The sequence below is a fragment of the Schistocerca americana genome, chromosome 6, assembly GCF_021461395.2.
Source record: "Schistocerca americana isolate TAMUIC-IGC-003095 chromosome 6, iqSchAmer2.1, whole genome shotgun sequence".
Taxonomy (NCBI): domain Eukaryota; kingdom Metazoa; phylum Arthropoda; class Insecta; order Orthoptera; family Acrididae; genus Schistocerca; species Schistocerca americana.
In genome coordinates this window covers 479,540,254-479,552,548 of record NC_060124.1, presented here as the reverse complement: position 1 = coordinate 479,552,548, position 12,295 = coordinate 479,540,254, and the positions used below count along the sequence as shown (strand labels likewise).

General features: G+C 38.0%; 1 protein-coding gene across 2 annotated transcripts in view; it reads right to left on the bottom strand.

Moving 5' to 3' along the window:
- Positions 1-12,295, bottom strand: part of LOC124619499 (coiled-coil domain-containing protein 186-like) — a 220,958-nt gene that overhangs the window by 86,853 nt on the left and 121,810 nt on the right. For both annotated transcript variants that reach the window (XM_047145918.1, XM_047145919.1), the window contains exon 11: positions 5,049-5,321. In XM_047145918.1, coding sequence (XP_047001874.1) covers positions 5,049-5,321 — 273 coding nt within the window. The remainder of the gene's footprint in view (positions 1-5,048; positions 5,322-12,295) is intronic.

Genomic DNA, 12,295 nt, shown 5'->3' with positions numbered 1-12,295 from the left:
ATCTGGTTTCAGCCACATTTCTATTCTTAGTACTTCATGGGCATAACTACCATTATACAGCATCCCTACAGTTAACTAATACCGCATGCTAGGCTTACTTTCTCTGCTCTCCAAAGTTTAGTGTTTCCCTCTGCTGTCAATCTGGCTGACCTGCAACCTCTCTAAATTTACCACATAATTGATGACTGGGCATGCAAAACGGCTTCTATAAACAAAATACCAACATTTGCATGCACGTGTACCACCCAAGTAGCCACATCCCAAATCTAGTGTGCACATGATTTATTAAAGAGTGTGTGTGTGTGTGTGTGTGTGTGTGTGTGTGTGTGTGTGTGTGTGAGTGCGCACGCGCGTGCACCATATGACTGATATAGCTTCTATAAAGAATACCGAAAATTCTGAGTTTTGGTTATGTCCCATGCATGAATATCTCTTAACCAAATTCAGCCAGTAGCCTGAATGAACCAAGAATGGTTACCGAACTAAGGTAGTAGGTAACATTCATACCTGCTTAAGACAAGATTTGCAGTCGGCTGTGTCCACTCTCCTCCACAGCGTCCAGCTGAGTCTCCTCCTTACCTTGGATGAGACTCCCATGCACAAATAATGAATACACAATCAATCTGCTTGCCATTTTTCTCGGGGCTCCACTGTTCACCTAATTTTGGAGCTACAAACAACCAGTATATCCACCCTGTTCGAAAACCACCACAGCTAAGCGCAGAATTCTGAAGCATTTGTCTCTGGTCTTAACTAACACAGGTTTTAGTGGTTTATGGACAGTGGCAAATTTGTCCCACATCTGAACACAACAAGCACACTCCCTACCCATCTTTCAAAAACTACAGTTATATAATGATTAGAAAAAATGAATGAAAGCTAGAAAACAAAGTGAGCCCAGGAATCTCTTTTCTTCATTTTGTTATTCTTTTCCATGACAGTACGAGCGCAAGTCACTGCACTGATGATACTGCACCCACATAAGCAGACAACTAAACACAAATCAAATGAATATTTTACATTGTAGCTACATTATTGTATGTGTACCGTAATATACAGAAAGCAATTGTCTGACGTGATAGCTCATCCATGAAACTTTAATTACACTAGTATCTATGAAAGTGATCAACAAAAAGAAAACATTATAAAGAGAATGCCATCTGTCACATAGCAACAAATGAAAAATGAAGACTTTTAATTTCAAGCATGAGAAACTTGGGCCCTTCTGGCAAAAGAAGAGGGGAAGAGCTGGAAAACGGGAGACTGGTAATTTAAGGACACACAAACTTTCATAGCAAAAGTCATACACAGGAGAACAATGCTAGTCAGAGGTGAGTGGGAGTATGCCAAAATAGCCATAAATAGTATTTCACTACAAAATGAGAAATGGCAAGAACTCTTGTCCGACTTGCCTACTACCCTGTCTGCAAATTCTAAACACTTACGCTTCTGAATCTTTTTCATCACCAACAATCTATTTTTCCTTCTCATCCTGCCTGGTATGTATGCACTGACTCACAGGCCTGGATAACTTCCTGTGACTTTTCCTGTAGCCTTAAGTCTTAATAATCACATTTTCCTGTGACCCTTTCCTCTCACCTGTTTCTGACTGAAATCAGAGAACTTTGTATATCTGCTACCAATTGGTGAGATTTCCTGCATACAATTTATAAATATTTTTATTTATACAGAATTTGTTTTGTAAGGCTACTAGTGCATCAACCTATTTCTTTTCTGATGATTTTAAATTATTTTTTGGTGTTTCATCCAGACTCCCCCCATTAATGGAACAGTGATATTAGTTTTATGTACCGTATTTACTCGAATCTAAGCCGCACTATTTTTTCCGGTTTCTGTGCTCCAAAAAACCGCCCGTGGCTTAGAACCGAGTGCACAGTAAGCGGAAGTTCTGAAAAATGTTGGTAGGTGCCGCCACAACTAACGTCTGCCGTCGAATATATGTAGCGCTACACAGGCATGCTTTGCAAGGACAAAGATAAATACTGGCACTAAGACCTCTGCGTCAGTAAATAAATTTAAAAAAAGGTAGAAGATGAGCTTTATTTTCTCTGCCCTGAGTTTCAACCACAGCATTTTCATACATTATCCAATGAAGTAAACAGAAATTTCATATTGTTCATCTTCAAAGATAGCAGCCTTTCAAATATTCGTAGCAACAAACATAAATTTCTTTACACAAAAATACCAACAATGCACAAGGCTTTAGGACTGTTGCACGAGTTGATAAGCTGGGGCTCATTAAGATATCACGTAGCGGCAGCTATTGCTTCGTGGAATTTTGTGAAGTGCTTGTTGGTGTTAGTGAACCATAATGAAGCGCTTTCATTATAGTGCCAAATTCAAGAGGGGAGTTATTTCTTTCGTGGAACAAAGTTCTAATCGTGCTGCAGGTCTGCGACACGGGATTGATGAGAGCAACGTCAGGCAATGGCGAGTGGGGAGACAAATTATTTGAATGTTCAAGTAGCAGGAAAGCATTTAGTGGGCCAAAATGTGGTCGATATCATACACTAGAAGTGATTTTAAATGAATTTGTTAAAGAACAGCGTCAGAAATTCCTGACTGTGAACGCCGAAATTTTAAAAATTAAGGCATGTGAAATTGCTAGAGAGCAAAAATCGGCAATTTTAAGGCTAGTGGCAGCTGGATTGATCTGTTTATGAAGTGCTGGGGTTTTTTCACTTTGGAGGCGAACTTCGGTTGCACAGAAGCTGCCGAAAAATTATGAAGAAAAACTTGTTGAATTTCAGCACTTCATAATTAAGCGGTGCACAGAAACGCAATACCTTCTTGGTCAGATAGGAAATGCTGACCAAACTCCTGTATATTTTGACATGCCGTCAAATTATACAGTTGACGCCAAAGGAAAGAAAGACATAAGTGTTCTAACATCAGGGGGTGAAAAACAGTGGATGTCCATCATGTTTGCTTGCACAGCAGATGGAGATAAATTACCCCCATTCATAGTTTTCAAGTGAAAGACTTTACCGAAATCTGAAGTGATTCCAAACACTGTAATAGTACGAGCAAACAAAACTGGGTGGTCTTCAGAGGACATGGTGCTGGAATGGATTAGGCTTGTGTGGAATCATCGTTCAGGCGCCGTGCTTGGTTTATGCAGTCTGTTGGTATTAGATGCATATGCAGGCCATACAACACCTGTAGTAAAATGAAAATTAGAGGATAGCAAAACGGACTTGGCTGTAATTCCAAGCGGGATGACGTCAATTCTGCAACCATTTGAAGTCTGTTTGAATAAACCATTTAAGGACAAGCTTACATGCGTGTACACAGACTGGCTTTCAAAAAGCGACAGACAACTGACACCAACAGGACGTGTAAAATGCGCAAGTTCGTCGCAAGTGTGCCAATGGATTTATGATGCATGGAAGTGTGTTCCAAATTGGACTGCGCAACAAGCGTTTAAAAAATGTTCGCTATCCAATGCACTAGATGGTACGGAGGATGATGCTCTGTATAAAGAAATGAGCAACAAAGAATCGAGTGATAGTGATTCAGAACCATGACTGATATTTTAAACATTTCGTATAACATGTATTACAAACCTAACAAATTTTTGTTTTAAATTTCAGTGTATAATTTCTAAGTTATTTTCGTTCTTATTTTATAAATGTTGTTACTCTGCATTGCACAGCATAGAAAAGCGTGGAGAGCTGCATCAAACCAGTCTACGGACTGAAGACGACAACAACAACACACACTGCATTTGAAGTCATCACTAAAAATCTACTACGAAAACCCGACTGGCAAGACTCTCTGTCATTTATGTCAATATGGCCAACTTTACGTTCTGAATTTTTTCCTACCTGTGACAAGAGATGGTTGCTAATAGGGACTTTTATGAATCGTGAATCACATGCAGTATTCTCTTCACCATAATAATAATAATAATAATAACAATAATACGAATGTAAACATTATGCAATGTGTTCTTTTGTGTTTGCCGCCATCTCCTTTAAACCCTGTCAGCCTAATAAACTACAAAACTAGAGTGAGACAACAGCAAACACGGAAGAATATACATATCATGTCATGTTTATACTAATATTATTCTTATGCTGAATAGTGATACAATCAGAAATGAAGCACGGAAACTGACTAGATTTTTAAATCTAAGATGACTAATTTCTGTTCAGAACGTAATGTACTAAAGTGGCATCAGCAAAGTGTTTCAAACGGAGCAAAATGTTCATTAAACTCTCGTTCAGAACATCTTCTATCATACACAGTCTATTATTTGGTTCTTGTTGATCATTATCAAAGAAAGCAGCAATGTAAGTAACAACAAATAGCAGTCTCTTGCCATGGTTTCGCTAATGAGACAATTCTTCTTCTTCTTCTTCTTCTTTTTTTTGTAAGCAGCGGTAGCGCGCACAAAAGCAAATCATGCCGCAAGCGGCGACAGGTTGTAAACATTCATTATCAGAATGCGACAAACAGTGGATGACACAGTACAATAATGCATTTTCAGCTTAGAGTGACGTAAACACCTATAACAAAGAGAACGGCACTTATCAGATCAAAGCAAAATAAGCAATCGATTCAAACCAGACGAAGAACATGAAAAAGGAAGGGTACCCGTATAAATACAGACAAAGCGTCTGATGCATAGCAATGGCTACCTGGTAAAGCTTAACTGCTAAGCTTACGACTCGAATCAAACTACTGTAGATGTATCTTCAGCCATTCAACCTAAATTGTGTCATGTTACAATGGACTTTGTTTCGATTTGGAGGTGCGGTCTAAAACTTTTATCTCCCCTTGAAGTTCGAGTCTCAAATTTCAGGTGTGGCGTAGATTCGGGAAATTTTTTTTCCTTGATTTCCAGTCTCATTTTTCGGGTGTGCCTTAGATTCGAGTGCAGCTTAGATTCGAGTAAATATGGTAACTAAGAGTCATGAAATAATTGGGTGAGAGAGAGAGAGAGAGGGGGAGGGGAGAGAGAGAGAGAGAGAGAGAGAGAGAGAGAGAGAGAGAGAGAGAGAAACTGTGCATGCCCTTCTTACCTTATTGTTGTCAGAGGACTCTGGTGCAAGTGCTCCTGTCTGCTCCCGAAGAACATAGTTCTGCACAAGACGTGACTTGCGTTGCAATTCTGCCAGCAACTGCTTTGTATGCTCCTCTAGAAACTCGAGTTTTTCAGTTTTTCGGGCAACACTACGTTGAAGGCGCACAATGCGTTCCACAAGTGCTTGCCTGTCAGGTTCAGAGGGGGCATTACTGGGACCGCGTACTGCCACAGAGACAGCAGATGACTCATCTGCAGCAGGTGGAGTTACCTGCACAAAAGCTTTTATGAGCATGATGCCTCATTGTACAAAGCATACATACAAGTACTTTTCACTGAGTACCATTAAACAACCTACAATTTTCTGCGTTTACACCAAAAAACGAAGAATAAGAAGAATAAAGTTGTATTCCAGTCTGAGATGCTGGAGGTGGCAGTCAGGTGTGCGTGAGGTGTGCTTGCTTGTGTGTATGGATAGTGTGTGTTTTTCTTTTGCTGATGAAGGCTGTGGCTGAAAGCTCTATGTCAATATCTTGTAACTGTGCCTGTCTGCAGCTTAATGTGTCTTCTTTATGGTAAGCATCAGTCTATCTTTTCCTACATTGTTAAAGAATAAAGTTTGCTACACTTCAAAGAAGAAATCATTCCTTAAATAAAATTTTGAGACTTATACATACCAATAATAAGTAACATATTGTGTGATAAAAATTCTAGTTGTCAATACATTCTATATTTTGTTTCCAAAGGGAGGAAGGCGGAGTTTAGCTGCCACATCAATGACTCATCATCAGAAATATGAAAAAAAAAAAAAAGCTCACAACTGTCAAGGATGGGGCAAGAAATTGGTCCTGGTGTCTTCAAGAGAAGCATCACAGAATCTGCTTGAAGAATTTTGAGGATACCTCAATAAATCTAAACCTGAATGAAGAGTTCGACTATGTTCCTCACAAAATTGAGTCCAATGGCTTCATCATGTGTCACCTAGCTTGAAGGTCCATTGTTCTTTTACCTGGCATCATTAAAGATAAACTAAACTTTACATGATGTAAAAATATTTCTTTTTTTTTCAGTATTTAAGGGAGATCCAGGTAGTTATAATAATAATTCTGGAAAACAATTAAATCAAAAATTAATTTACCAATGTAAGTCAATTACTGTTAATTATTTTAGAAATAATCAGAAAGTGTCAACATCTAAGCCCCAAGAATAGTGATAGACTCAAAAATATGGAATCTGATGTACAAACTCCAACAGAGGCAAATCAAGTGTTCCAAAATATCCAAGAACTTTAACCCTCCAGCAGGCACAATGGCATATAAAGTGCACCAAGTGTAAATTAATTTTAATTCCTGTGAGTTTACATTGTTTGTTGGGTTTGAGCAAAGAGCTATTTTTGCATTACTACTGCAGATACCATGCTGATAGGTTTTGTCCATTGTTGAACACCTGTAGTGTGTCTGAGAGGAGTTTAAAAGTGAGTGTGTCCCATTTGGCATACCAAATACACCTTGTTCAGGTAAGTAAAATTTCTCCTGTTTAGCTTTTCTACTTTCACTAATACAGACACAGCCTTGCATCTGATTTTGCAGACGAATGGTCTATGAAGTACAAAAGATGTTTTTCTTATTCAGATCGCATGAAAACATCACAGCTGACAAACTTAAGGAGCTATTCAATATGAATGCCAATTTTGAGATAGAGTATTTAGATGAGGATTATGGCAGTTCTGATGACGAAGACAAAGCCATTTACTATAGCAAGCATGATTCACAAAGTAGTAGGAATGTGATCCTGCAGATGATCGTAGTGAAGGTAATAGTGGTCTTACAAATCAGATGCATTTCATAGGAAGAGACATACAGAGTAAATGGAAGAAAATCTTAACAGACTTTTATATACTATTTATGGACCCACATACATGATTCTACATGAAGCACACCATCTGTAGCAAAGATTACCAATTAAACAACTTGAAATAATAATAAAATACAACTAAAAGAGGTATTTGTTAAATATGGCTCCACTGAAGTGAAGCACATTTGACAGACTGAATACAAACTTCGCGATGCACCTGCAAGTGCAAGGAGAATGCACACATCCACTAGACGATTAAACACAACACCCAAGGCATACTAAAGAGCAACAACATCCTTAATGAAACAGGACTGTCACCTCATCAAACCATTAACTGATCTGCAAGTATGACAACATTTAACAAATTACAGCAGCTTGCAAATGCAGAGTTTATAGGTAGATGGGAACTTCTTTTATCAGTCTGACTAAACAGAACTGTTTACTGTATGATAATGTATGATTAAAAAGAAAAATTACAACACACACACACACACACACACACACACACACACACACACACACACACACACACACACAGAGAGAGAGAGAGAGAGAGAGAGAGAGAGAGAGAGAGAGAGAGAGAGAGAGAGAGAGAGAGTTGCAATGAATATTAATAATGATAAGGCTGAAGTAAAGTGCAAAATTATTAATTTAATGACCCAAATACTCTACTCAGGACAGTAATACAAGCATTTGCACCTTCCAACCATCATCTGCCATTCCTTCCACTCTGATGTGAAAGAGGGGTGAACTCTTTACTGAGCCGCATGCAATCACGACTGGTCAACAGGCACCCTCAACTTAACGAAATTGGCCCTAAGGTGCACATATACCTTTCAACAGCAATACATGAGTGCTCATTTTTTTTAATGTCAATTAGCCTCAGGGATCATGTGACTACTCTCAATATCATGGACTGTTCATCTGACCACTCCAACAGAATTTTGGAGTGATTGAGGTGCTCCATGATCTATGATCTTGGGGAATGTACATGCGTCCAAAAGGTTACTGCAAGTGAACTGATGGATGCATAAGATCTGCCAGAAAGTATCTGAATCATTCACCATAAGGGATGATAACAGATACTACAATACCACAATTATCTTAATTTGTACTATGCTGGCACATCGAATCTGTCAACATCCTTTACACACTTCTGGATCAGCACGAACCATGATTTGTAAGTCCAAATGATCTTTTTTACAAATTTTATGAACCCAATAACAATGTTCCTATAATAAAACCCCATGGAATTTGGTTAACACACATATTCATTCGAAATGATGGCATCCATATCTCTCAGACCGCTGGTCTAGAGCAGTGGTTAGCAAACTACGGCTCACAGGCCACATCTGGCTCTTTGCCCCTTGAGTGTGGCTCTACCACAAAATACTACATGTGGGCGCACACATACCATGTGAATGAATTTTCATGGTCAATGACTAGAATTGTAGTTAAAAATACACACCCCTGTGGTTGGCAATTTCACCTGCCTTTGTCCGAAGCACTTTGCCTCCCCTCCAATGATTCCCACTAGGTGCCATTTTGTGCATTTAGGGACCACAAAGTTTCAGTCTGCCTTTATGTGCAGGGGGCTCATTCGCGATTCATGCATGAACAGAGTGAGCCAGTATCACTGTGCAGTGGCTAGTGATCTGTGGGTCGACAAACTGCATATGGTTGACAAAAGTACCTGCTCAAAGCATGAAGTTACCTGTATTTTTCCAACCAGCCGCTATTGTACACTTAAGAATTGTAATTATTTTGTGTTGTTGGTTTTATTATCACAAAAACACTGAACAGACCAAGACTTTCACATTTATTCAAAACTTAAATGGCCTTCTGACATGCCTTATCTGTCAGGAGACATTGGCCCATGACAAGATGTCAGATTTGAAGAAAAACACTACACTCACACAGGTGTCATTTTGTACTAAATATCTTGTCAATGATGCCAGGAAGAAAGCAATAGATTAACTTTATAAGAGTCAAGAAAAATCTAGTTCTGTATTTAATTACTGGATACAATCTTCCAATGATGTTAAAATTTCAAGTTTTGTGGTTAGTCAAGAGATTGATAAGAGAGTAAAACCATATAGTATACATGGTGAATACATATAAAGCTGTTTTATAAATGCATCTAAAGAACTATTTCAGGACTGTAAGGGCAAAGCAGATGTTTTTAAAAAAGCTATGTGTTACCTCTGTCTGCTTAACAGTGAAAGACAGAACAGTCAAAATTTCTTGAAATATAACCAATCAGGAAGTCAAGTATTTTAAATTTGTTTCAGCTTTATCAACAGTAGTTGACAAGTGCTGTGACACGAAAGATACAGCACAAGTTTCATTTTTTGTATATTTGTAACATCTACAGGTCCTAAAGGACAACTTTAGGATTGCTGCTACTCAAAAGTCAAACATAAAAGGGTAATATAGCAGCTGTTGTAATTGTATGCATTGAGAAACATCATATTCCACTCAATAAAACTGTCTCATCTCAACAGATGGGGTGAAAATTATGACCAGCATGAGAAACAGGTTTTTTGCTATTTTGGGGGGGGGGGGGGGGGGGGGGGGGAAATCGTAAGATATTTATATTTATTATTGCACCATTTGTTGAAATAAGTGTGTGCAGACACTTGCACAAGAAATTTGCAAAGTTGTGGATTTGGTGATTAAGATTATCACCTCCATTATAGCTAAAGCTCTTGATCATTGCAAATTTAAAGAACCTGTAGTTGAAATGGAGAATGAGTAAGCACGCCTTATGTTGCATAACAAAGTATGTTGGTTATCATGAGGAAACATTATGAAATGCTTTGCTTCCTTATTAACTACTTCTTGAGAAGTGTGTTCACTATTCAGGGCTAACGAACTACCTGTGGATCCAAAAATTTTATTTCATGGTAGATGTTAAACTTCAGCTACATCAGCTTAACCATTAACTACAGGGAGAAAGAAACATTTTTTCAATGTTAGAATTAGTTATTTCATTTGAAAGCAAATTCTCTCTTTCTGCTCAAGATTTTGAAAGACAAACTTCAATTCACTTTACAAGCCTATTGAAGCATTGCCAAGAAAATAATTCTGCAATGGCATTGCTATTTCAAAGCAGCAGAAGCCTTTCTAAACAGGTTTCAGGAATTCGGAAAGAGCAAAGTAATTCTGACCTTGGTTAAAAACCATCTGAATGCTACTATAACAGAATTACATTTTTCTGCCTTTAATATTGACATTGGCAACTTTGAATTGCAATTGCTGGATTTAAGAAACAAAAATTGTGGAGACTGAGAGCTGAATGTTTTTGCTCATGTAGAAACATGGAAGAAAAACAAATATTAACTCCGACAGTGGAAACTCCAGATGGAAATATCAACTATGTAGGAAAAGAGAGATTGTTACTTACTGTACAGGTGATCTGTTAAGTTTCAGACAGGTACAATTAAAAGACAGTTACACACAAGCTTTTGGCCATAGCCTTCATCAGAAAAAGAGAAACGCACACCATTCACTTACACAAGCAAGCACACCTCGAGCACACATGACCGCCAACTCCAGCAACTGATGGTCTGAACTGCGGGGGGATTTGTGGTCATGCTTGTGTGAATAAATGGTGTGCGTTTCTCTTTGTCTGATGAAGGATGTGGCCAAAAGCTTATGTGTGTCTTTCAACTGTGCCTGTCTCCAACTTAATGTGTCATCTTTATGATAAGCAGCACCCCTATTTTTTTCCCACATTGTAAATGTTAACTTAGTTCACAGCACAAATGCTCTCCTTTAAAAGACCTAGAGTATGAAGATACGTTGATTTGTAACACCTAGAATAGTATTCCTGACTCACACAATCAGCTGAAAACCTAGTGTTTGCTGTTCTTTTCTTATTCAGCTCTACATGTCCGAACGAACAATCGTTTTGAAGCATGAACTTTATCAAGAGTAAATTGAGAAGATGTTTTATTGATCAGACCATGGAACTATGCTTAAAATTGGAAACAACAATATACAAACTTGACTTAGTCAAACATTCCAAGGAGACACAAGGCCATATTAGTGTTTATGAGTCACTGTCATCATTTAATTTTATGAAAACCTTACAATTTTTACTAGCAAATAATATTGCTATTACATATGATATCATGTTTCATTCAAGCAACCTATTGTTTAACTAAGACTTCAAACTTTACTTAAAGTTTACTAAGTTAATTTTACGGAGCATTTTAGAATGAAAGATGCTTTGTGCACAAATAAAGGATGAGCAAAGGAAGATACTTGAAACAAATATAGAAGAAACGTGAGGATGGGAGAGTTGGAAGGGGTGGTCCTCAGCCAACTTACTGCAGTCAGACTGAGGACCTTTTTAGTAAAGGCCAGTTGAGAACCTTTTTAGTAAAGGTCAGTTTAGGAGTGCCCTAATTACCTTAATTATAATGTACCTACTCAAAGTTTAAGCTGAAAAAATCTGGTTCTCAAAAGAAATTTCAACTGTTTTACTTTTTATATCTGGCTCTGTTGACACATGAGTTTGTTGACTACTGGTCTAACACTGTATGGTTGCTCAGGGTTTTTTTTTTGTACTGCACTGAACTGGGGACCAGTCTGTTGCAGTGTGGTACCTCTATCCAGTATTATCATCTGACAGAGATAATAGTGACCTTTGTCAGCCAGGTGTTGCTGACCAGGGCAGCTAAGGTCACCAGCAGCAGTTTTAATCAAACCAATTTCGCCAGAGTAGTACATTGACATAATGACCTTTGAAAAGCAATATGCCTAAATGATTTCAGAGATGGAGATTTCACAGACCTGACTTCAGTTATCTGGCTATGATGAAATGTGTTGAAAACTTTTATTTGGATTATTGTGTATTTTACCATTATTCATATTGGCAGCATATCACAATGCTGCACACCAACATTTGTTAGATGACGACAGCATTCAGTTTACTACATTTAATTCAATTGTTGAACAGTATGTGGGTGTAACAGTAAAATGTTTAGAAAACACTGCATTCTGGCACTCTCTGATACTTTAGACTTCTTCTATGTGTCTGTCCTCACAATCATCCCTCTCAACTTCGGGTGTGAGTGATCTGCCCTCCTCTCCAACTTTCCCAACATACCTGTTTCCTCATTGAGGAAGAAATACAGAAATTCCAAAAGCTAGGATTTGTCTTCTTTTTATACTTTTAAGTTATTCAGTTGACAGCACTTTTAATTTTGCCTCCTGAAGGTAAAAAAGGGCATTTTGTAATTCAACAGTTTTCCAACAGAATATTCATGCTGATGCAATTTACTTACTTATCATGACAAGAAAAAACTGAAGAGTGAATAGTATCCTCTGTAATCATCAAGAAAGTTGTATACAATATAAGAGTGTACATGTCACAGACTTTGT